The sequence below is a fragment of the Primulina tabacum genome, chromosome 5, assembly GCF_025594145.1.
Source record: "Primulina tabacum isolate GXHZ01 chromosome 5, ASM2559414v2, whole genome shotgun sequence".
Lineage (NCBI taxonomy): Eukaryota > Viridiplantae > Streptophyta > Magnoliopsida > Lamiales > Gesneriaceae > Primulina > Primulina tabacum.
Genome location: NC_134554.1, coordinates 15,558,867 through 15,583,237, shown reverse-complemented (window position 1 = coordinate 15,583,237; position 24,371 = coordinate 15,558,867). Strand labels below are relative to the sequence as shown.

At 34.6% G+C, this 24,371-nt stretch overlaps 4 protein-coding genes across 12 annotated transcripts; 2 read left to right on the top strand and 2 right to left on the bottom strand.

Annotated features, from left to right (window-relative positions):
• Positions 1-6,082: 6,082 nt before the first annotated feature.
• Positions 6,083-8,137, bottom strand: LOC142547013 (uncharacterized). The gene is made up of 2 exons (XM_075655054.1): positions 7,769-8,137; positions 6,083-6,584 (listed from the first exon to the last, which is right to left on the bottom strand). Exons 1-2 carry the CDS (start codon positions 8,057-8,059, stop codon positions 6,447-6,449), a joined length of 429 nt encoding a protein of 142 aa, XP_075511169.1. The 5' UTR covers positions 8,060-8,137; the 3' UTR covers positions 6,083-6,446.
• A 919-nt stretch (positions 8,138-9,056) lies between these two features.
• On the top strand, positions 9,057-16,601 carry LOC142547012 (protein DWD HYPERSENSITIVE TO UV-B 1). 7 transcript variants are annotated; one of them, XM_075655049.1, is made up of 10 exons: positions 9,057-9,212; positions 9,427-9,493; positions 10,429-10,682; positions 11,511-12,048; positions 12,378-13,043; positions 13,669-14,109; positions 15,114-15,308; positions 15,481-15,537; positions 16,101-16,163; positions 16,270-16,601. In XM_075655049.1, exons 1-10 carry the CDS (start codon positions 9,181-9,183, stop codon positions 16,351-16,353), a joined length of 2,397 nt encoding a protein of 798 aa, XP_075511164.1. In that variant the 5' UTR covers positions 9,057-9,180; the 3' UTR covers positions 16,354-16,601. The 7 variants fall into 7 exon arrangements, with proteins under 7 accessions (XP_075511164.1, XP_075511163.1, XP_075511162.1 ...); XM_075655048.1 differs by having other exon boundaries at positions 11,451-12,048; positions 12,399-13,043; XM_075655047.1 differs by having other exon boundaries at positions 11,451-12,048; positions 12,381-13,043.
• An 828-nt stretch (positions 16,602-17,429) lies between these two features.
• LOC142547010 (putative cyclin-A3-1) lies at positions 17,430-20,380 on the top strand. Of its 3 annotated transcripts, XM_075655044.1 has the most exons (9): positions 17,430-17,496; positions 17,532-17,880; positions 18,599-18,831; positions 18,903-18,978; positions 19,051-19,127; positions 19,262-19,295; positions 19,391-19,540; positions 19,811-19,942; positions 20,142-20,377. In XM_075655044.1, exons 2-9 carry the CDS (start codon positions 17,536-17,538, stop codon positions 20,211-20,213), a joined length of 1,119 nt encoding a protein of 372 aa, XP_075511159.1. In that variant the 5' UTR covers positions 17,430-17,496; positions 17,532-17,535; the 3' UTR covers positions 20,214-20,377. The 3 variants fall into 3 exon arrangements, with proteins under 3 accessions (XP_075511159.1, XP_075511160.1, XP_075511158.1); XM_075655045.1 differs by having other exon boundaries at positions 17,445-17,880; positions 18,903-18,982; positions 19,055-19,127; positions 20,142-20,380; XM_075655043.1 differs by having other exon boundaries at positions 17,447-17,880.
• A 1,212-nt stretch (positions 20,381-21,592) lies between these two features.
• On the bottom strand, positions 21,593-22,048 carry LOC142544177 (zinc finger protein 7-like). Its single transcript, XM_075651241.1, has one exon. It carries the CDS (start codon positions 22,046-22,048, stop codon positions 21,593-21,595), a length of 456 nt encoding a protein of 151 aa, XP_075507356.1.
• Between the last annotated feature and the right edge of the window lie 2,323 nt (positions 22,049-24,371).

The window sequence follows — 24,371 nt, the reverse complement described above, 5'->3', positions numbered from 1 at the left end:
AGATGTAGCAAAAAGATTCACTGATTACTTTTTTTAAAAAAATCAAAAACCGTGAAAATTTACAAAGGTATATTTTCAGAAATAACATTTTTTGACTGCATGTTCATGTACTTGAAACTCTTGCTTAACGCTTTCCTTAGGTTTTGGTTATAACATAAATGTTGTTCTTTGTTTGAGTAGATTTAGACATGTCAGAAAATCGACCAGAAATTCACCGGAAGCTATTATTTTTTGGTAGCAAATTGCTAGCCATCCATTTTTAAAATTCCAATTCTGGGCAAATATGGTGTTTTTCTCAAAAAACTTTGTATACAAAAGTTGTAGATCTTGACGAGTCGAGTCTTCCCTAAAAATCTCAGCCGCGCGTGCACGCGACGCCCCGATGGCCGTAATTTCCATGTCCAAAGGTTTCTCCACTTATTTTATACTATAATTTCAAATTTCAAAACTTTTGGACTAGTCTATGAATTTTTATGAATTATTTTAAGGAAAAACAAAATCAAGATACACAAAGTTTTGGAATGGTTATCTTCAATTTTGAGGCTTCTGGATTTCAATCATACACACTGTTTTTGAACCTGAGTATAGAAAAGAAAATATCGAACATGATGCCAAGTATGCTCAAGGTTCAATCAATGGCCAGAAACAGTAGCGCAAGTCTCATTTTTTCTGGCCGGAAATAACACTAGTCAACCAGCCTGAAATTTTACGATCTGGGTAGAATGAGTTTGGAATTAGAAAAACTTTCTAAACAAAAGTTATAGCATTTTACAAAATACACCTACTATGTAAATTTCAGAATTTTTGGAATTAATTTCAAATTAGTATGATTTTTTTCGTAAATTTAAAGTGTAATCCAAGCACCAAATTTAATTAAAATATGAACTTAGACAAATTAGTTATCGAAGAATCTTACTAACACATGAATTATCACAAAATTAATGAATATAGAAATATTGAAGCAATTGGATTACTAAAGCAAATCAATGTGTAAGATAGAAAGGTGATGTTTATTATTGATTTTATGACATATTTGGCATTCGGCTTGAAATTTATCGTATAGTTTCATAACTACTGCTTGATTTCTATATATTGAATTATATCATGCATTTATTATTTATTGATCATATTGTACTTCATATTGAATTTATGAATTTATTAATTTCTTATTGGTTACGATCGACTATTATTGATTGAATGACCGAATGAATGATTAAATGATTGAATGAACGGAGCCAGGACAACGGTCATTGTATAGGATTTGTAGTCCACTGGATCCGTCTCACAAATACGATCCGTGAGACCGTCTCGTACAAGTTTTTGCCCATGAACTTTGTGTAATTTCCTTTAAAATGGTGCAGGAAAATCTATGAAGAGTCATTTGTTAATTTAAAATAACGTAAGATCAATGATTTCTAACATGTCAATAAATCTCAAAACATGCCAAGAATCTAAAATTTATTTTATACTATTTTATTTTTTGGGGGGAAATACAAACAATCAATTGATTATGCAACAAAATTAAGATGGTTGCTCGATAGATACCATCCATTGGGCGGTCTCCCTGGAGCTGCAAGATAATATCTTCGAAACAAACTATGGCCTCAAAGTCGGTAGATCATTGAGAATTTGGATAGATGGTTGCTGCATGTTACTCCATTCTATCTCAAGAAAATTCGTACGAAGTTCGTTTCGTTGGAAAATAAGCGAATATGGTTTGCTCATACACTTGTTAGAGCGATCATTCCATACGCTAGTCCTTTTAATTCTTATGACAGCCTTGGTTTCATTTATGATGTTTTTGCTTAGTCATTTTGTTGAATTGATAAAATGCTTATTTTTTCAAAAAAACAAAAAACAAAATTAAGATCGATATTCAATGCATTTGGATGCGCGAATTTGAGGTGATTCTGATTTTTTTAAAGAGAAGGTCTCTTGTGACTCACGAATCTTTATCTGTAATGCCCGAGATTTTGATTATTGTAATCTGATATGATTTGTTGATAATTGAGATGTGATTATAAACGGAAAAGATCGGACCGGGGAAGACCGGAGAAGCCTGAATTATGTGCGAGGACTGGACCCCTCGCGCATATGCGCGACCGGAAGGGGCGCATATGCGCGAGGCAGGCAGAGAACCTCGCGCATATGCGCAACCTGGCCCCGCGCATGTGCGCGAGAATGGCAGAGAGTTGTGAAGAACCTCACGCGCGTAGCATCACAGAAACGAGAAGAGCTTCAGAGAATATCGTGAAAATCCTTACGCCTTTTATTGTAGAAATTTGAAGTTTGCGAAAGATCCGTCCGTCAGATTTTCAATCCGACTTCAGTACTGTGTTCCTATCGACAAAGACTTCAACTGGACGTAAGTTTTACTACGTTTTCATATGATTTGAAATTATAGTGTTGAAGGAATCAGATAGACTCATATATGATGTTCTTGATATAGTAGACATCGTATAATCGAAACCAGATTGAAGAACGGATACCGTATGAAATTGTTCTGATTTCAAGAGTTGATTTGATTGAGATTTGATATCAGATTTGTGTTGTTATTGATTATGAGATGTTGAGATTGATATCTGACTGATATTGTATTGCTGGGTATATTGGGATTGTGCTGTTATGCCGTTAAAACATAATTAGATTGGGTTCTGATTATAACCAGTATTGATTTGAGTGGTATATTGATATTATACTCCTCGATATTGTCATTGCTAGATTGAGTATTGATAGGCTTCGAATTCGAGACATCGACTTCGTCAGATTGACAAGAGAAATGTATAAATCAATGTTAACCGGGAGGTTGACTCGAGTCAAATTGGACTAGAGTTTCCCAAAAACCACATATGTTATTTATTGCATTGATATTTGCAATTCATGAAATTGATATGCTTAGTCTATTGATTTATAGCAAAGCATGAGATAGAATTTTAGACAGATGTGCTTAGTCATTGGCAGAGCCGCCAAGTCCTTGGCAAAACCGCCAAGACATTAGACTTTTGGTGTATCGATGTGGCATAAGAGTAGATCGACTTCTATTGTAGAAATTCGATACAGAATGCCAAAGTCTGAGCTAGATCGGGATCCCTAGATTAGGAATGAGTCGAGTCTGAGATGACGAGTCCAGAGTCTATTTACAGTTTTATATCGATTCATGTTTTTCAGATTTGATACATGTTATTGATATGTGTTTCATGCTTTTATATCTGTTATATGATTGCATGTATATATTGTTTATACTGGGATTATATTCTCACCAGAGTTATCCGGCTGTTGTCTTGTTTGTATGTGTGCATGACAACAGGTGAGACATGATCATGGTCAAGAAGAGAATGAGAGGACAAGTTAGCGTGGAGATCCGGATCAGAAGTAGATAGGCTTCAGCACTTGATATGTAGTAGTTGAACCCTAGCTTGAGTTTGATGTATTGAGTACAAGACATGTACTTTACTTTTGATATGTATATCAGATTGATTACATTACGTTTCCGCATTTGTATTTTTAAAAAAAAATTTAGACCATGTTTATTTAATTGATCTAATCATTTTCAAATATGATTAAGAAATGAATTAGCGTCCGGGTCCCCACATTATCCGTGAGACGGGTCAACCATACCGATATTCACAATAAAAAGCAATACTCTTAGCATAAAAAGTATTACTTTTTCATAGATGACCCAAATAAAATATTTGTTTCACAAAATATGACCCGTGAGATTGTCTCACACAAATTTTTGTTTTTTTAAAATTCACGTTAATATCGATAAAGTATTGTGTGAGAATAAATATATTCCCACTTTGAAATTAATAAAGATTTCAAGTGCTTTTCTAATGTCGTACAAAATCCCTTGTCAATTTCAAATGACACCTAAAGATTAATGACAGAAAAAAAAGTATGCTACTTAATTATACTCAAAATCTTCTTTTGGAACCGTTGGTTCTCATTGCTTGGAATCAGCTTACTCAAAGAGACTTTATTTTGCTTTATATGCCTGTCGCCTTTGAATTTTAATCCCTATCCTTATTGCCAAAAAAAAAAAAAGAAAAAGAAGCGTGCACCTTATAAACATACTTTTAAAATCAGTGGGAAACTTTTCTTACAATCGGATGATTTAAAAAAACTATCTTTTTCGAGGTGTTCGAGTTGGTAAAATTGTTGAACATGAAGTCTAATGATCTCAAGTTCGATTTCATCTATCAACATTTTCTTGGTCGAGTTTGTCTAATAAGACTTGTTTAATACAGTTAACCCCACTGACGTGGTTTACAAACTATTGTGTTAAGTCCGATACCGAAAAGTAGTGTTAACATGTAAAAAAAACATATCAAAAATTCAAAATTTCCGTACAATTTTTATTTTTGAACGCAAACATTCTACACAAGAAAAACCCGAAATTTCAAAAGGTAATGATTTTATTTTGAAAAAGTTTCTTATGTGTCAGTTGTATATTACTTTTGTAACATATTTATATTTATATATTCCGATAATTTTGTAGAAATTAATTGAGTAAATACGTGTTTTGTTTGAGTTGTTAAATTTATTAGTGACACTACACTAACTTGATCACATCTAAAGAGAAATAGTGTTGTTTACAATCAATTTCTCAAATAACTGGTACAATACAATTCATAAAAAAAAATTTAAAACTAAACTTTTTAAAAGTTATATGGATTAATATATTTATTAATAAATCGTTCATAATTATAATTTGGTATCTATTGTTCGGATTCAAAACTTGAAGATTTGGAAGAATATTTAATTGAGAAATATCACAAACTCACTTTCATTTATATTAAAATTATATCAATATAAACACTAATTAATTATTATTTTTTCATTAATATGTTCTTTTTCTTTTCTTTGGAATTTTTAAAAACATATATATTTTTTATTACTAACACTAGTTTAAATTAAAATTATTAACACCATTCATTTTTTTCTTAGTTCTGATCACAAAACTTCACGAAATTTTAAAATTATATCTATCAAATTTTAATAAAAATTTGTTACACTACATAACAAAAAAATTATAATATTTTTATAATATACTTCTCTACTTACAAGTACAAATAATTATCTTATTTATTTTGTTGTTATATATATTTTTAAAAAATAATTGATATATCTTTCATACAAAAATTTACTAAATGAAAATATTTTATGTCGTTTCATATTTTTTTAAAAATATTAATTAATTAAATAAGTATGTTGAATTGATTTGAATAATTTAAGTTTAGTTGCAATAAATATAGTACTGACTTGTTTTATCATATTTTATAAAAAAATCAATAAGTAATTTTTTTAAATAAATAAAAGTTATTCACCATCTTTCTTAGAGTATATTGAATTTTATACAGCTGATATTAAAAAACGTTTGGTGAACCATGTTATCTTCGACTACATTTATATTGTCGCTCGCTCATAAAGTAAAATTGCTTATAATAGTATTTATTTTGTTTTTTTTATCTTTCACCGTCGTTTGTCTGAGTGAATGGCGAGTTTTCATTTTGATTGTCAATTTTGTGTTAATTTTGTGATGGATGGAGCGTCAGATGTTCCTCAGGTGGAGCCTGTTGAAGGCAGGTCCTAACACCTTTATGTATAATTAGAAATTTCTTATCCATAAAATCTATCTGTCCTACGTAAATTTTATATCTTTATGATTAAAGATTGGTGAAACTAATAATATTATAATTATTTCCACTTATTTAACTTTGAGTAAATCTCTTGTGAAACAATCTACGTATCTTTATCTGTGAGACAAGTCAACCTTACCGATATTCACAATAAAAAATAATACTCTTAGCATAAAAAATAATATTTTTTCAAGAATGACTCAAATAAGATATCTATATCACAAAATACGACCCGTGAGACCGTCTCACAAAATTTTTTGCATTTAATTTTTGAACTTTTCTCAAAACAAGAATTAATTTTATTCATAAAAAAATAATTCTTTTAAATGTTTTAAAAAAGAACCTAAAAATTTTGCAGGATCGAGCATCCGTGGCAACGACTATTGAATCCAAAAAAAAAAAAAAAGAATCCAAATATGTGGATATGGATTGAAAAATTAATATCCAAACTCCTTTTAACGGATTAAAGTATGATATCAAGATAAGTCAGACACGGATAGCAAAAACAGCACATAGATCGGAAAATCGATCCATGCGCAGACCTAGCCAGTATTAAAAACGCATATATATATGCAGCAACTACATGCATTTTGCACCTCAAAGCCTACAAGCAAGTCCAAATGACAAAACGAGCCATTGCAAAAACCACGGGGAGAATCGGTTTCAGTTGTCCATTGATCTTGAGTACTACAAGATTAGTCTATAAAAGCCATGTGTTGGTGCTTTGCCTTGCCCGACGGCGATTCGCCAACCAACCACTAACCTCATGTACAAAAAAGATTGATTTCATACCAAAACACAGATCAATCATCCATCGGCTGTAGTTCCCTTGAGAAAGTGAGGGCTCATCAAACCAGCAATCTCGAGGAACCCAACACGATCCCTTCCTCCAAAAATTTTCTTTAGCTTATCGTCACAGACAATGACCTTCTTGTCTGCAGCGTCCTAGAATGAGATGAGAAACCGAGTCAATTCTTCTTCAATTATATGTGCAAAGTGAAATCACATGGTTTCCTCATCTTTTACCTAAAATAAAAGCTAAATCCAGGTCGAACTAGAATTCTATCAGGGCAAAAATAGTGTGATTGTCATCAAACAACCTTTTCAATTCTAAACTATAAGGAATTGACTGCATGAACCTCTATCTTCAGTTCATGTTGCATAAAATTAAAAACTCAATGATCCAAAATCGCTATATTCGTGAATCGTGAGACATATTTGTGTATAAGTGAAGTCTTAAATTCTTGCTAGCATAAGGAAAATTCAAGTTAATCTTTCTCCAGGGAAAAAGACTGATAGATGAATACTATGTTGGGGGCATTGTATCCTAAGCTTTTTTTCGCTGACACGAACAGGAAAGTGATAAAAATCCTGAAATTGTTCTGACTCAACTGAACAAGGACCTGTTGTTAACTTACAAATGAAAAGAAATGAACAGAGCCCAATATATGTATATTCAGCTGCAAGACCTCCAGGATAGAGTTAAATTGATCAGTATCAGTCAAGTATATCAACATAATTCATTGGCAGACCCAGAATTTTCACATAGGGGGAAAAGCCGCAAAACTACAGCTCTAAAGCTTGAAAAAGTTGAAGGGCTGTGAAATCATGTATATGGATCTCGTGAATATATAATACATGAAAGAATTAATGTACAGAAGAAATTAAAAGAGAAATGTGGCCGGTCACCCTGCCTACCACCATCTGGCTCCGTCACTGCCATGTATCATGGTTAATTGCCAAATACAGAACAAAAAAACTACTCAAATCAAACTTTTTTCTGCGCTCTATAATCTGCAGCAGCTGCTGCCATCGGTGTGTAAGTTGCAAATGGAAATAGTTTAGGCAAGATTTGTTCAACGATGCATAAACAGAGAAGGAAATAATGTAATCGATGTCACACAGACACCTCACACACCACAATTGAAGAAAACACAAGAACTTGCACACTCCAGATTCCCATACTATACACAAATCATAAGATAGTAATAGCACCACCAAAAACAAAATCTCCATGGTTCCATTCTCCACCGAACCAATAAACTATGTTAAAGCATAAAAACACAAACTTTATCAACATTAGCAAAATTACCAACAGCCATTTTTTTGGAGAAAACAAGCGTACGTACCTGAAGGCCGTGTTGTTTGATGTAAGCCCAAATCTCTTTAAGAGCTTGCGTACGAGGAATCTCAGGGACCCCACCGAGGAAGGCCTGCATTTCCGGCGACACGCGGCGAGGCTTCATTATCCCCCTGGGCTCGGGATTCTTAGTTCCCGTAGCCGGCTTTGATGCCGCCGAAATCGTCATCGAACGCATGTGAACGGGAAAAGTTCTAACAACCGCAGAAGATGAAGACTTGACAAAAGACACCGTTTCTCCAGCGATGAAACTCGAGATGGCACCAAACGGAATCGCCATTTTTTTAGCGCTGGAAATGGAATACAAAGAGGGAGATGTTTTTTTCAAAGCGGTGGAAGCAGATAAGACCTGAATAGAAAAAAGTGGGCAAAAACTTATCTTAAATATTTCCCTAAAAAAATTATAAATAAAAATATTTTAAAAATATATACATTTTTTTTATATTCAATTTAAATTTAAAATCTTATGTATAAAATAAAACTAGTTACATGGATTCTACACTTTATCCGTACCATATCTATTAGGAAAAAAATAATATGAGACGGTTTCTCGGGTTGTATTTTGTGAGACAATATCTTATCTGAGTCATATATGAAAAAATATTACTTTTTATGCTAAGAGCTATTACTTTTTATTGTGAATATGAGTAGGGTTGATTCGTCTCACAGATAAAGATTCGTGAGATCATCTCACAAGAGACTTAATATATATATTATTAAAGTTATGAACCTAGTCTATATTATATTATTAATATTGAAAAATTTAGAATAATTAATTTTTGTGTCATAATAAATTTTTAAAATATAGTAAATAAAACTCCAATATGTGGGTGTTCACGGCAACAGAGTCCTGGATTGCACGGTGGTTCGTGGCTTAAACCACCAACTGGCATTTACAAACCCAATACAGACGGATGCACGAAGGAGTTAGGGGCGATTTGGCAATTGGTGGTTTAATCGGAGACTCCAGTGGGTCGATTTGTCCAATTATATCGGCATTGAGGATAATTTTCGAACAGAACTGAACCATTCTTTGTAGATTAGTGATTTTATTTCAACATATTTTCGCTTTTTATATGGAGGTTGATTCGACATCAATTATCTCTATTGTCCGATGGGAGCCACAATACATTCTTAGTTACACGCATCGATATTTGATTCATTTGTAATCTTAGAAGAGTGTTTTTTTTCTTATGTATTATAAATTAAACTTTAGGATAGTTATAGGACTTAAAGACCATATCAATAATAACACAAGGGGGTAATTGAGAATTCCATTAAAAATTGTCATCACTCCAATTGAAGAACCAAAATACAAGAATCGCCCAGAAACCAATTAGGACTTTGTCTTAGTAATGATCGCAAGTGCGTTTTCGTTTCAATAATTTCTCAGACATCGCCATGGCTACAGATATTGGCACCTTGGAGAAAAGGTAGTGGTTTTCCCAAAATTGCAACTTGAGTTGATTAATCTACAGGTTATGAAACTTCTTTATTTACGTATTTGTTTCCTGATTTGTTGTGCATACATAAAAGACTGCGATTGAGCAATTTATCGTCCGGGAAAAACAAAATGCTGTTGGTGCTTCTACTGTTTTTTTATTCCATGATAGAGCTGTAAAGTTCGTATCTTTGCACCATTTTCAGGTACTTCGATGCTTGCAAGAGGCTAGAAATTCCGCCGAACAAGTCAGTCGTGGCAGCGCTATTCAAGGTCTTATATAACTGCGGTTTATTATTTTTTTGGTGCACCATTGTGTTTTTATTTGATGTCTATATTCCTGTGGATGTTAGTTTGTCACGGAAAATCCCTTCAAATACCACTCTTTTTGGACGGGAGCTTCTTTGTGAAAGAGTGGGATTTCATAACCCGTGGCAGTCTCGCCATGCCATATTATCTGTCTGTCTCATGTTGAATGATGGAGATTTAGCGTATTTAAAAGCTTCAAGTGAATCGAGTTTTTACAAGCCGCTCATTAGCTGCAAATGTGCTAATGTCAAAGTTCAGGAAGACTTTCAAAGTCGTCTTTTGCTTTTCTTTGAACGAAATTTAGCTACACAAAATTATGCTTCTTGTGTCTGTTGATTAATTAGAGGGATCTGGAGAAAATGAGATGGGAAATTCAGAATTGCTTCCAAAACTAAAAGGAAGGTTTGCTTTGATAGGCTTTTTATTGCCTGGTATAAGATAAATTGACTGAAGGGCGTTATTTCATTCATTATGTGGATTTTCTGAAAGCTTCCTAACACGACTACTGCAACCTCTTACAACGTCAATGCATGCATATGATAATGGAACTTCTTGTCTATAGAAAGATATATGTTCTGTTGTGTAAGCTATCTTAAAAATGTATTACTTGAATCATGTAATTAGAAAAATTAATCATTATGGACCATACTTCACTTTTTGTATTTTATGGACTCCGCGGCTATTCATATATGCATGGAACTTCTTGTCTATAGAAAGATATATGTTCTGTTGTGTAAGCTATCTTAAAAATGTATTACTTGAATCATGTAATTAGAAAAATTAATCATTATGGACCATACTTCACTTTTTGTATTTTCTGGACTCCGCGGCTATTCATTTTTCCTATTATTGACAGTCAAAGACTAATTCTGATCAGTCATGATATCTTTCCAATGCAGGCCAAGATCAAGAAAGCCCGCCATGAGGTATCAAGCCTCATGGTTTCAATAGATGACTTGAAGGATGTCGATTTCTACCCATTTCTTGATCTATTAACAGATATTGATTCTTCTGAGATTGATGTAGTTGACTTTGTAAATAGTCCTTCATGTGTACTGAATGGTGAATATGTCTATCCATTGCTGCATGCTGTCAACAAAAAGCTTCGATTTGTCGATATCCATGATACATCATTTGGAAAGGATTTCTTGCTGTAAGTGGTGGTTTCTTTATACTACTTCCTGGTTATTCTTCTACTTAATATCAACACAACTTTCATGCTATGAAGAATTCACTTCTGCCTTCTCTCGTCTACTAACGCCGAATGGAGTTACCCCAGGAATTGTGTGACAACAAATTGAGACAAGGCATGGACTATCTTTCTGTTAGCTTAGAAACAAAAATGCTAAAACTTGATCCAAAGCTGTTTACTTTATAGACTTGTTATTTTTCCTGCAAAATTGAGCTGGCCGGACCACTTGCCGATTAAGAATCCGTAGGTGTCTTATCAATCCAAGCAATGATCTCCATCTTTTGTAAGATGTATGGTTGATGTTCCTTTTGTCATTAACTCTAGTTTCTATTTGAGGCGATTGTTTTAAGAGCACATCTCGTTCTCGTGACCTTGTCAAAGTTGCTTGAGTTTTGTATTTTGAAGTATGTAGTGTACGTAGTTTATGTTGTGAGCCTGCTACAGATTTTTGGCATATCAGTATTTTCTTTTAATTACTTTACAAGTGACAAATATAAAATTGCATTATTCTCTATTTGAGGAAATCTATATTTTTCAGTGGTGTAGTTTTTTCTTACATGTGCTGCATTTCATTTTCACCCATGTTGTAGACTGTCTCCATTACACCCACAGAAATCAGAGACTAAGAGCACACTCTTTTGTTCCATGTAGATGTCTTTTTTATCTGCTAAATAAATGGGTTCGTTGCTCCAGTTATCTGCTTTCACTATGATAAAATTTTTTTCCCAGGTATCTTTCTCAGCGAGGCTTAGCTTGCCAAGTCCTAAACCTAAGATCATCCCATTTCAGAAAACTCAATATGGTTGGAAACTTTACGCGGATGTGCACGCTTAACCTGGATTTCAGTGCTTCACTTACTAGTTTTCGAGAAGATTGTTTTTCCTGTATGCCAAATTTAAGGTTTCTTTCATTGTGTGAGACAAGAATCGCAAACCTGTGGACAACTAGTGCAGCATTAGCCAAACTTCCTTCCCTAGCTGAACTTCGATTTCAAAATTGTGTCCCCTATAGTGACACGAAGGGCTCTCATGCATCATTAGGAAATGAAAACAATGAAGACATTTGTTCAAGTTTCATGGACTTTGCCCTTGACATGAACTTGCCTCTGCCTAGCAGTGAAGTTTTTCCACATTTACAATCAAATATCAGAGATGAAGCTATAAGTGATGATGATGATTATATAATTCAGGACACAGGGAACATGAATGAATATTCTTCAGATGACAGTGAAGTGGATTTTTCAGGTCATCCTCAGGAATTTGGTTTTATGGAACTCTTGCCCAATAGACCTTTTGGGTGGGATGATCTGGTAGATATGCACAGTGAGGTACTGAAAACTTTCAAGTGTTACTTAAGTAATGGACATACCTTTTGTAATTTTACCTCATTTTTGTTTCCTTTCTTTTTTAAGTTGTGGGAGGGGAAGGAACAAATTCAAATTGCCTTATTATACTGCAAATATAGATCCGTTTGATTCTCTTCCAAAGATTCGATTAGCATTATAAGAAATCATGATTAAAATTGGATTTTCTGTTGACCCTTATGATCTCCACCAAATAATGTAAAATTTTCAAGCACTTAAATTATTTAAAAGCAGTATTTGTTTAAAAAAGGGGAATATTTAAAGAATCATAATGCGTTTTTTTTTTGTCATAGCAGATCTCCTTTGGCACACAGGACATGCAGAATGAAGATCTGTTATCTGATCGATCGGTCAACTTTAGAAACGTGTCATGTATTTTGCCAAAGAAATATGTTTCTCGTCATGCATCTCCAATATGTTATGAGAAACATTATAGAGAATACATGATAGCTTCATTACCAAACCTGAAAGTTCTTGATAATTTGCCTATTGGAAAGGTAGACAGGGAAAAAGCCCATGGCGTCTTCACACTTCACTTTGAATACCTACCGTACAACCGAAATTATGAAGAAAGTGTTGTTAGTGTGTTGAGGAATCGTGAGATCGGAGCAAATTTCCCTTGTACGCATGCCTCGAAAAAAAAGTTTTCTTCATCATATGGAAAATCTCAGTATTTCTATTCCAGGTGTTTATCAGCTGCTAAAATGGGATCTTCGAAATGGCCTAGCTTACATCCACTCTGCATTACAGGCAGTGTATTCAGAGATGAAAGGAGAAACTTTCGTCCTAGGCAATTCGAGTACCATCCATCAGACTCAAGCCTTATGGCTGTTGGAACCCTAGATGGTGAAGTTGTTGTTATAAACCATGAAAGTGAGAAGATTGTCAGTTACATTCCATCACTTGGAGCTATGAATAGTGTCTTGGGAATATGTTGGCTAAAAAATTATCCTTCTAAGGCATGTCACTGTCCTTATCTGCTTTCAAACGTATTTTTTTCGGCATTGAAAGTGCCATTTGGCATCTACAAAACATTATCCAAGACTGTCATTCATTATCTTCTCAGTATTCTGTAGCTACAGTCGCTAACATTAGTTTAAAATAGATCTACTCCTCCAAAAAATTATTTCTAAAGTCTTCCGATTCTCTGGTTAATCATATGGCCCTTTTCATACTCATGGCTGTATTGTAATTTAATCTTCAATATATTGCATCTTTTAACCAATATCAAATGTAATATACTATAATTTTTCTATATCTGAAACTATAAGGAAGCAGTTAGTTAGAGGAGGCTGACGAGGTTACATTTGTTTTGCTCCAGCAAAGTTCCCACTGTGATAAATCGCTGTTGTTTTTCATGGTCTGTAAGCCAATTATGGATTCATGTTTTTTGACTATTTGAAGAGATTCATCACGTGCTTGGACTTTGTGAAAATTCGTACTATATCTACAAGAGGTCCTCATTTGGTGACACTCATTCCTTAACTTGCGTGACGTAAATTATTGCTGGCTTCAAATTGAGTTTCATACTTGAGCGTCCTTATTGTCGTTCCTCACCTAAAAAAATGAATCTTTACATGTCAGCTAATTGCTGGTTCTGATAACGGTTCGTTGAGATTGTACGACGTACAAAGGATGGCCATCACAAGTGGAGGCATTTATGACAGTCGTGGTTGTGTCATGTTTGATGAGTTTGACCAGTTGACATCTGTTAACATCAACTCAACAGATGAATTGTTTCTTGCAAGTGGATACTCAAAACATGTCGCTTTATATGATATTAGCAGCGGAAGGCGTATACAGATTTTTGCTGATATGCATCGAGAGCATATTAATGTTGTCAAGTTTTCAAATCATTCCCCATATCTTTTTGCCACTTCGTCTTTTGATCAGGACGTTAAGATGTGGGATTTGAGACAGAGACCGAATCAACCTTGTTACACTGCTTCAAGCTCTCGGGGGAATGTAATGGTCTGCTTCTCTCCAGATGATCATTATCTACTAGTTTCGGCTGTTGACAATGAGGTAACTTTATTGCCATTAGGTGGTGGAAGACTAATGTTGCATGCTTGTTAACAATGTATTTCGCATACAGTATTGTAGAGACAATGTAATTGAATCCATTTTGCTGTCGCTATTTAAAGTGCATTAGATATATTGATATCTAAAGCAGCAACTTGTTCTGCGTGAATAGATTGGAAGATATTGTCTGATAGCAAACAAGTAAAATTCTAAAGGGCATATTAAGTACGTGTTTCCAAGATTTTGGGGGTTTGGATAAAGAAAGCATTGAAAGGAAAAGTGTCTCCATGCTTCTAAGTTTCTTGTCACACAGAATATAGCATCAGAACTAGTAATTGAAATGATTATTGTCTTTCAGATGCATATGGTCAGAGAGAATAGAGATGGAGCTGCTACCTTAGGCCTAGATTTTGAAGTATGGTGTTATCTGTTTGTATTTGCTAGTCGGTAATGATTTTTTATGTCTTAAATTATTTAGTTTCATTCTATAGTTAGAGTGGTGGAATGTGCAGAGTGCTGCGGAGATTATTTAGTAATGAAATGTCTAAACTGGAGGGTCTCTGAATTTTGGAGATTTGGTTAGTCAAATGTTCTTTTGATTGGATTAAGTGGAGTGGCTTTGAGTTTAGGTGCCCCTCATGAATTCCTATTTGATTGACAGATACTTTATGGCACTATTAGAAGGCCTTTATCGTTGTTTGACACAAATGCTGTCTCGGTATGGAATGAGATTTGAGTAACTGAAGCTCAAATGCATTGAGAATATGGATTCGGTGTGCAAACAACAGCATGCAAACAACAGCATGAGAATCAAATAAGTTGGCCAGTTATTGCAATTTGAAGATAAATGCTACTTGAAGTTTGAAGTGGAAATGTCACCTGTTTATTCTTTGGTTATCTTAAAGAAAGTTCAGAAGCATTTATTCACAGCCACAATCAGTATTAGAACACTTTGTGACCTACAATTCTGCTACAAGTTAATTATAAGTGTTGTATTCTATTGCTAGGTAAAGCAGCTGCTAGCTGTTGATGGGAGGCTTCATCTGGATTTTGGTATAGCTTCTACAGGAAGTTCTCAAAACTACACTCGATCTTACTACATGAATGGAAGAGATTATGTAATAAGTGGAAGTTGCGATGAACATGTGGTTCGGGTTTGTTGTGCTCAGACAGGGAGGCGGCTTAGGGATGTATCATTGGAGGTATGAAAAGTGGTACTTGCATGCTTCATACTTCAATTACATGGAGTATGTGGCATACTTACTATCTGATGATTTTATTATCATTTCTTTAGTGTCCCTAAGGTTTTTATCGCATTACACCACCACCTCCATCATGAATAATCTGATAAAAGTTATTTGTTATTTTCTTCAGGGTAAAGGGGCAGGGACATCGATGTTTGTGCAATCTTTGAGAGGCGATCCTTTCAGGGTAATTCAACTCTCTCTTGTTTCGACCCCTTTGTGTGTGTGTGTGTGTGTCTTTTGAGGCTGTCTCCTTACTTCATCAAAGTCAGGTCATATATTCTCAAGTTCAACATCAAGTTAAATGCTTTGGATTCCTTAGCTTCATAAAGTTTGGAATACAATGCGAACACTTAAATTAATACCCAAATGCATGATTGATCTCAGTAGATATGTTTCTCCTCGTGATAGTTCCAACTAATTATCAAGATAGTTCAAGTATGCACAACAATATCCTTTGTGCTTCTGTACTGCGGAGTTCTGAATATTATAAGTCAAAAGTTTATGCTGGCATGACATTTGTTTTTTCTGTGTAACAACAAGATGGTTTTGTGTTTACCTAGCTTGTGGTAATCATTCCAAAACTACTAAGATTCCTTAAGTTACCTTTTTGGTGATATGACAGTCTGTTCTTCGCAATTTGCAACTTGTTATGCTGTGCAATGCACAGGTTTTCCTTCTTGATGCACTTCATGGCTTAAAAAGTTTCATCTCATACCTCAACAACCAGTTTCTTGCTGTTGATAGCAGGATTTTAACATGAGTATTTTGGCTGCTTATGTACGTCCAAGCTCAAATTCAGAAATCTTCAAGGTTAGTTCTGTGTATGTTGTTTTCTCATCTGTTACTTATTCCAAATGCGACGTATTATGTTCCAATTCTTTTCCAGAAAATTTGACCCGTTTCAGCGTGCATGTAGGTTAATCTTCTAGCACCCAATGACCATGACAAAACACACCCTTACGCTCAGCAATCTCACTCAATTAACGGTATGGGCGGTTGACAGTGCAGGCTGTGCGACAGTGATGGGTATAAGAATACTAGGTTCCGTATTTAAAGATTTAAATGCATAATTTAGATGGAAGCTCGGCTAACCAAGACAATGCCTAATTCTTCTTTCTTGTATATGTATTTCAATTTTAGTTTAAGAAGTTAGTATATTTATTTTCAAATGGAAAAATCGAGTGAGTTTCAAAATTTGACGGTGTTCAAGTACAAATTGAACTTAAATTTTGCAAATTATTTGCACTATCCAAAGCTTTTTAACGCGAGCCTTCAATAAGGAAGAAGAGGTGACTCACGTATGAGCTTGAGTTCTTCGAACATCCAAAAACAAACATGCATATTCTTCCCTTTTCACTTTACATAATCAGTCATTATTTGATTTATTCTAGTATGTCAACTTGACTATATTTCTTTCTGCACTCATTTGTTTGTCGAGTTAAATATTGACAATTGAGAATATATAATTCAGTTGTCATTTTAATTAAATTAATTTTAAAAAAGTAAATTATATCTAATGTTTATTCGAACACTTTTAAACACTACAATCTATCATATCATCTAATGGTATAAATTTTTTTATATAATAATTGAATATATTTGTTATATAAATATTTTAAAATAATTACTTAAACATTTATAATTATATTTTTTTTACATACATGTGTTGAAATTATTGAATGTTGAAAAATAAAAGTTGTAAATATTGAAAATGTGTGTGATTATGTATGTAGTGATATATTTATTTTCGGATTATTTCCAAAGAAATTCTATAAATTTGTGAAGCAAACACATAATTGAGTAGAAAAAATTTTATAAAGTGTATGATTTAATATATTTTGTGAGTTTGAAATTTTTACTTTTTATCATAAATTTTTACTTTTAACATTAACAATAATTTGGAGTTTTATGAGATTTAATTTAATTTGATATTGAATATGTGACGTTCCGTAAATAGTAACTTCTTTTTGTTCAAATTTGGTGTGTGCGTCATGAATTTATTGATATTCTTAAATTAATAATTTATCTTCAAATATAACTTCTTATATTTTCATTTATCCATATTTTCAGTTTACGTATTTTTTTGTTCGAAATCCAAGTAATGGCGGCAACAATCCATTCAAAAAAATAAATAAATAAATCAGTGAAGCCCTAGCTCTTCCAAATCGAATAGATTAGATAAATGTTGGGGCAAGCTTCCATGGCTGACAGGGAAAACCAGTTGTGCGATAGAAGACCAGAGTCTCGCAAACGAGGATATGAATCGACACAAGGGCATCCCAAAGCGACAGAGAACCGACCCGTGCTGGGGGACCTCACAAACAATGCGTTGAATCTCAATCTAGCTCCTGGAAAAATCAGGAAACGGAAGCCCGAGCCTGCTCCCAAGGTTGGAGTTGTGGCCGAGGAAAAGGTCAATGATGAAATCGGAGTAAATGTTGTTGCTGTTGGTGTTAGAACGGGTGCTGATGAATTGCCGATATTTTCCCATGCTTCGCTTATATATCAACATTTGCATTCTTTGGAGGTATTTTTGTGCTTATTTTATTGCTCAAATTTTATTTTACCATGATCATGATTGGGTGTGAGACCGCAAGAGGAATCAAGCGGAGTTTGTGGAAATCGCAAAAGAAATAATAATAATAAAATAAAATTCCCTAAGCCGCGAATTCAAACAAAATACAAGAGCGATATACGATTTAACACTAGATCTCGAGATATGTTTTTTCAATTCTCTTTTGTTGCAGGAGCCCTTGAATTTATGTAGCTATAGGATGCCTCTTTTAATTTGACTACTAGATTAAACTGGTTATCAGTATATATGATTTTTGTAAATGTGCATTATGTTGCCGGGTATGTTTCCATTTTCAGTTGTTTCAATTTGATAGGCATAAATACCTTTTAATGTCAACAATGCGTCTTTACTGTGATTTGGTATATGTTACACAAGAATACATACTCTTCCAATGAAGTGTACACTGTTGAATGCGCTTGAATGCGCGGATATTCACATGTGACTCATACATCGTGTTACACATGGAGTAGTTTTCCGGTATGGTGTAATCGATGCCTACCACTCTATCTCTCAACACGCTGTCCAATTTCATTTTCACACACTTGTATCATTTCATTTTTGTAAAGAAAATTGAAGACAGAAAAAGGATCTTGCGGTGTTTATCTTCTTGATAGGAGTATTATTTATGCTTGAAATGTTTACTGTTACCTGATGAAGGTATACTTATCAGGTGGAGGTGAAGAGGAGGCCCTTGTCAAATTATATGGAAAAGGTTCAAAAGGATATTAAGCCCGTCATGCGTGAAGTTTTAATTGATTGGTTGGTGGAGGTCGCGGAAGAGTACAAATTTGTTTCAGACACTCTTTATCTCACTGTAAACTACATCGATAGATATCTATCCTGCCATGACCTTAACAGGAATAAACTTCAAATTCTTGGCGTATCTTGCATGCTTATTGCAGCGTAAGCACTTATTCACTTGTGTTTTCTGTGTAGTACTTAAATTCTTTTTTAACAGTTCATGAAAATGGCAGCAAGTTTGAAGAAATCAGCCCTCCACATATTGAAGATTTTTGCTATATTACAGATAACACATACACAAAAGAAGAGGTCGGTCGTGTGTTTCCGATTCCTTGTTTGGCATTGTTGCACTCTGGTGATCTAAATTTAGGCTATTTACAGGTAGTGGATATGGAGAGAAGCGTTCTAAAGTTTCTAGATTTTGAGATGGGTAATCCTACGATTAAAACTTTTCTCAGGTTAGTATCCAATTATTAAATTTTTTCCCCCTGATGATTTTAGTTTAAAATCTTCATCATTGTGTTTTTGTGACGTACCGACAAGCTGTTGAGTAAGTTATACATTCTAACTTAATTTTTTGTTGAATGAGCAGAATTCTTACCAGGGTGGCTCAAGATGAACACATGGTAGGTTGGAATCTTGACATTCGTCAGTTATCGCTTTATCCTATTTTTGGTTTGTTATATTTAATACAAGGCTAACCAAGTTTTCCATCTTTCAGTTTTCACATCTCCAATTCGACTTTCTTTGTTGTTATCTTGCCGAGCTAAGTTTATTGGAATATCGATGTGCCCAATACATTCCTTCAAAACTTGCTGCTTCAGCCATCTTTCTATCAAGATTTATTCTTCAGCCAAATTTTCATCCATGGGTAAGCCAGATCTTTGCATTAAAATTTATTCTGATACTGGCTACTGGCACAATTTTTAGACTTGTGATTCTGTTGAGATGTTAAATATGCCTCACTGGGAAGTGTTAATATGGCAAAATGTTTATTGACCACATCAAACTTGTAAGTTGTAGACATCGAAGACTGATGAAATAATATTTTCATGAACACCAGTTTAATATTTTCTCTCGTATAACCTGCATCCATACAGTCTGTCAATAATCATCTAAAAATTATTTACATAATTTGCAGAGCCGGGTGCTGCAACAGTATACATGTTATAAGCCATTTGAACTGAAAGAATGTGTCCTTGCACTTCACTATCTGCAACTAAGAGCAGAAACATCGGCTCAAGCAGTTAGGAAGAAATACATGGACCACAAGGTATCGCGATTCTGCTATTTCATATATTAGTTTTTGCATTATGTTCAACCATCGTACCACCATATTGAATTCAATGTTGTCACAGATGATATCAGAAGTTACTGTGTTACTGAGCATCTCTTGCCAACTTAAATTTCATATATTCTGAAAACAAAACTGATTGGCATCAGATTATTGACAATTTATTTCCTTGAAACAGTTTAAATGTGTCGCGTCATTGAATCCACCTTCAAAAGTTCCTGCCTGCTATTTTGAAGCTAATAGTGAATGACAATTCCTCAAGAAATGACTGAACAGATTCCACTGAAGAAGGAAATATTTTTAAGAAATCATGCATGAAGGCCCAAGTTCACTACAGTACTATGAAGCTTATACTCCAGTTTGTAACATATGAAATTGAGGGACAATTGTGAAATAGTATACATTTTTGGTCGAGCGAAGCATTCAATTTCGAACATTTTTCTGCTCTTACAACGTCTAGTATCTAACAACTATAAAATTGCCACTCAGATCATGGAATAGAGGACATGGTTCTAAGTTTTCAACCGATTACCGATGTAAATGAAAAACAAAATAATCCAATATTGCCTTTTGGCCTTCAGTAACTAAAACTAAAACTCCTCCCACCCAATTGATTTCAGCATCTTTCTCTCTGCTTTCTTCAATACTATAACTGCGTTTCTCGGGGACAGAATTTTGTGTGTATGACTGATAATTGCTGACCTTGTGTCGTCCCACGTGTAAGATTTGAGTTGCGTAATCGGTATTAACTATTTGTGAGACACTTCTTATTCATACGAACTGGCCAACTTGCCTTTGTTCTTGTTGATAGATGTAGACGAAAAATGTAACAAAATTAATGCATCCAGCTTATTCATATATCCATCCATCCACCACCATTCGTCATATTGCTGGTCGACCACACTTACCAAGATCCGTGTTTATGTTATATCTGGGACTATGGTGCATGCTATGAATAGATATGAATGGATATAGGCAAGGGAAAGTCGTCCAAGGTTGGTAGCCGCAGGCGTTGTCTTCCCGATGTTCTATGTCCTGCATCAGCTCTACGCTAAAAATATGGAATGGCTAATAAGCTCGAACAACTCTCCCACTTTTCGTGTTTTCGGCTTCTGGCATGCAATAGATTTATGTGATCGCTGACAAACAAATTAGTAGATGAGTTTTAACCTGAAGAGATCTTATAACGATCAAAATTAGATGAAAACGTGGAATCCCCGCTTTCCTTAGTTTGCGAATCACCGTATGCTAGAAAACTCCTCTTGATTTGTTTAAATTTTTTGTTTCTAATATCAGTTGGCGTATGTTATCACCCCTCAAAAACCAGAAAAAAGTGAATTAATAAATTTTGCCCCTCAATCTTTGATGTCCCTTGGAACTCATTACTTTAGGATTCAAATTAGATTTGATGAAGGCTCCTTTGTGTCCGATGATCGAATGGTTTTTGGTTGATAGTTGTCTTAGTAAAGGCATCTTTCAATCATGCGCTTCGAGATTACAACCGGACAAGTAAAGTTCTCGAATCACTTATTCTGTCGTGTGCTTCGAGTTGCAACTTTTCAACAGATTGGTTGATCACGAAGAAGAACGAAGTATGATACAACCAATGATTCTAGATGAACAAGCTGGTTACAATTTGAGATTCAGGTCCAATGATTGTGGACTCGACGGCTGCTCATCCAGTCGGAAACTTCCAGGCCACACGGAATCTGCTGCTTCCTTCATTTTGTTTCTCTGCCATGCTGTCCCGAAGCTCTCATTCCCCTCGTTGAATCTTGCGACAGTTCCGGTTCCATCTGTGCCTGGCTTGTGCACGAGGGAGTGAGCTCGCACGCCTAGTGATCTGATCATGGAATTATGGAGTCTCACTGCACCTCTTTCCCTTTTGTGGGCATTCTGGTGCCCCCCCAATGCTTGTGAGCTGTAGAACTTGCGCATACAGAAGTTGCAAGAGTAGAACTTTGCGGGTATAGGCTTCGATTGTAGCGGTTCGTCTTGGCATGGATTCCTTCCCAGCCTCAAATTCAACCATTCCACTTCTTTCTGTTGCAGTGTCCTTTGGTCACTACTTTCTTCACTCTGCATCTTTTCCTTTTCTTTTTTTCTAGCAGCTTATTTCCATAGCATCTTCGGAAGACTTTTATTACTTCTCGACTATTAGTTACTTCTTGGTGTTGAAAGCTCAAATCAGTGGAAAAAAAGACTTGATTAGTTCAACCCTTTATTTACTCGAGGGATGGAATACATATTGCATGACATGGCTTCACCGTAAAATAAAGAGTGACTAATAATAAGATTGACAATTTTCAGTTTGAGTTTGAGCTTATGAACTAACATATCGAATGATGAAGATGGATGAAATGTGTGACAGTGTAATCACTCATTTCTCTGTTCACTGTCCCACCAAGTGATGCTTGGCTTTATGGGTTTAGTTGGTTTTATTGGATGGCTACCCAACAATTACTTGCAACGAATCACGTATAATTTTTCAATGCATAGTCCCACATAAGAAATAAGATGTGGCATTAAGGTAACGTCGAATCAAGTTATATTCATGTGAAACTTTTAGTTTTCCCCTTGCTTAAGAATCTTAGCTCCACCATGGGGTGTCATCTTAATTTGAGCAGTAGAAAGCAATCAAAAGTTGGACAATTTCCATTTGTGGTCAGATCAATGCCTCCCAGTTTGTTTGTATTGCCCGCCATTATATCTGCTTGCCTAACCTTTTATTATCGCCTTATCTGGATCATGATTGAGAAATGCTCCCCCAAGATTCCAATTTTATCAACCAACTAAATTTCAGCCACTCTTCTTGATTTCTTATTTTTTTTAAATTTTTGTTCTCCGTCATTCCCCAGGCTGCACAGTGAGCTATGACATACATTTAGCAAATAATGTAGGCATTTTGTTCATTAATTTTTGCGGTCCGAGCCTGAGTCCAAGCCTACGTGATCATGACAGTATAATGACTTCGCTGATAATTACTTCATGTCCGTCCTCGTACTATAAAAATGATTATCTCAAATTATTATATAATTTCAAACTGACAGAACTACGTCTTTCTTGGGTATAATTCATCGATACGTCAAAATGAAAAATCTAGACATGTCATTGCACTTTGCATGGCTAACTCAAGTTGCTACGGAAACTAATTATGTAACATTTATAAACTATTTCAAACATCTACATTAAACCAATATGGGGACATAATATTATATGAAGAGTAGGTCTCTCGTGTGACGGTCTCACGAATCTTTATCTGTGAGACGGGTCAACCATACCGATATTCACAATAAAAAATAATACTATTAGTATAAAAAGTAATATTTTTTCATGGATGACCCAAATAAGAGATCCGTCTCACAAAATACGAATAAGAGAGTTATAAGATTATGTATGTATGACATTGTACATTAAGTATGGTTTAAAAATATTTGATAGTTATTCATCATACAAAAAATATGTGTATTATTTTCATAAGCTAATAACTTAAAAACTCCAAAATTAAGCTTGTTTGATTTAAGACAATTATGAGATAACTGATATCTTGTGAATTTTCTCATAGTGCATGTAAGTGAGAACATAAAAACGCTAAAAAGAGTTTATTGGTACAGTGAGAACAGTCGTTGAATTACATAATGGTATCAGAGTCGACCTCTTAGAGTAATGTGTGATTCGTGGATGAACCAAGCAGAAGCAGGTGAGCATGTAACACTTGGCGCCGAAGAGAGCGATAAATGATCTCGAGTGTCAAGAGGTTGCACGGAGCGGCTCCTGAAAGGCTTCTAAGCGAAGAGGAATATGAATTAGAAGTGATAGATATTTCAAGAATGAGTAACTATGAGACTGTACAGTTAAGGATGACTTAAAAATATTTGAAATATATCTCTCATACCAACAATGTATATATTTTCGGGAGCTCATAATTTAAAAAAATCCAAAGTTAAGTTTGTCTGACTCGAGGTAATTTTGGGATGAGTAACTCCTGAGAAGTTTCTCAAAATACATCTAGGTGAGAACATAAGCACGTTAGAAAAATTCGTGCTGATACGGTGAGACAATCATCGGATCGGGACATTACATAACTAATTTCTTCTATAATTTTTTGAGTCTCCGAATGAATTGGAAGTTAGGGTTAGACTACTACAAATGCTTGAAAGGGTCGCTCGAGAAAATTTGATAAGAGGTATCGAACTCACGACTATTAGACATTTGCCAATCTATTCCGTCAACTCAGACCTCCTAAGGTCATATATGTCTTAATATTGAAGTGTATCTCATACAATAGAATTAAAATGTTTAAATGAGTTTCTCCCCTCAAAGTGTCTCAGTTTCTATATTGTCGTATTTTGTTTTCTCATAAAACCGACTATATAATTGGAACTGTTTTTTTTTTTTTTTAAAGAAA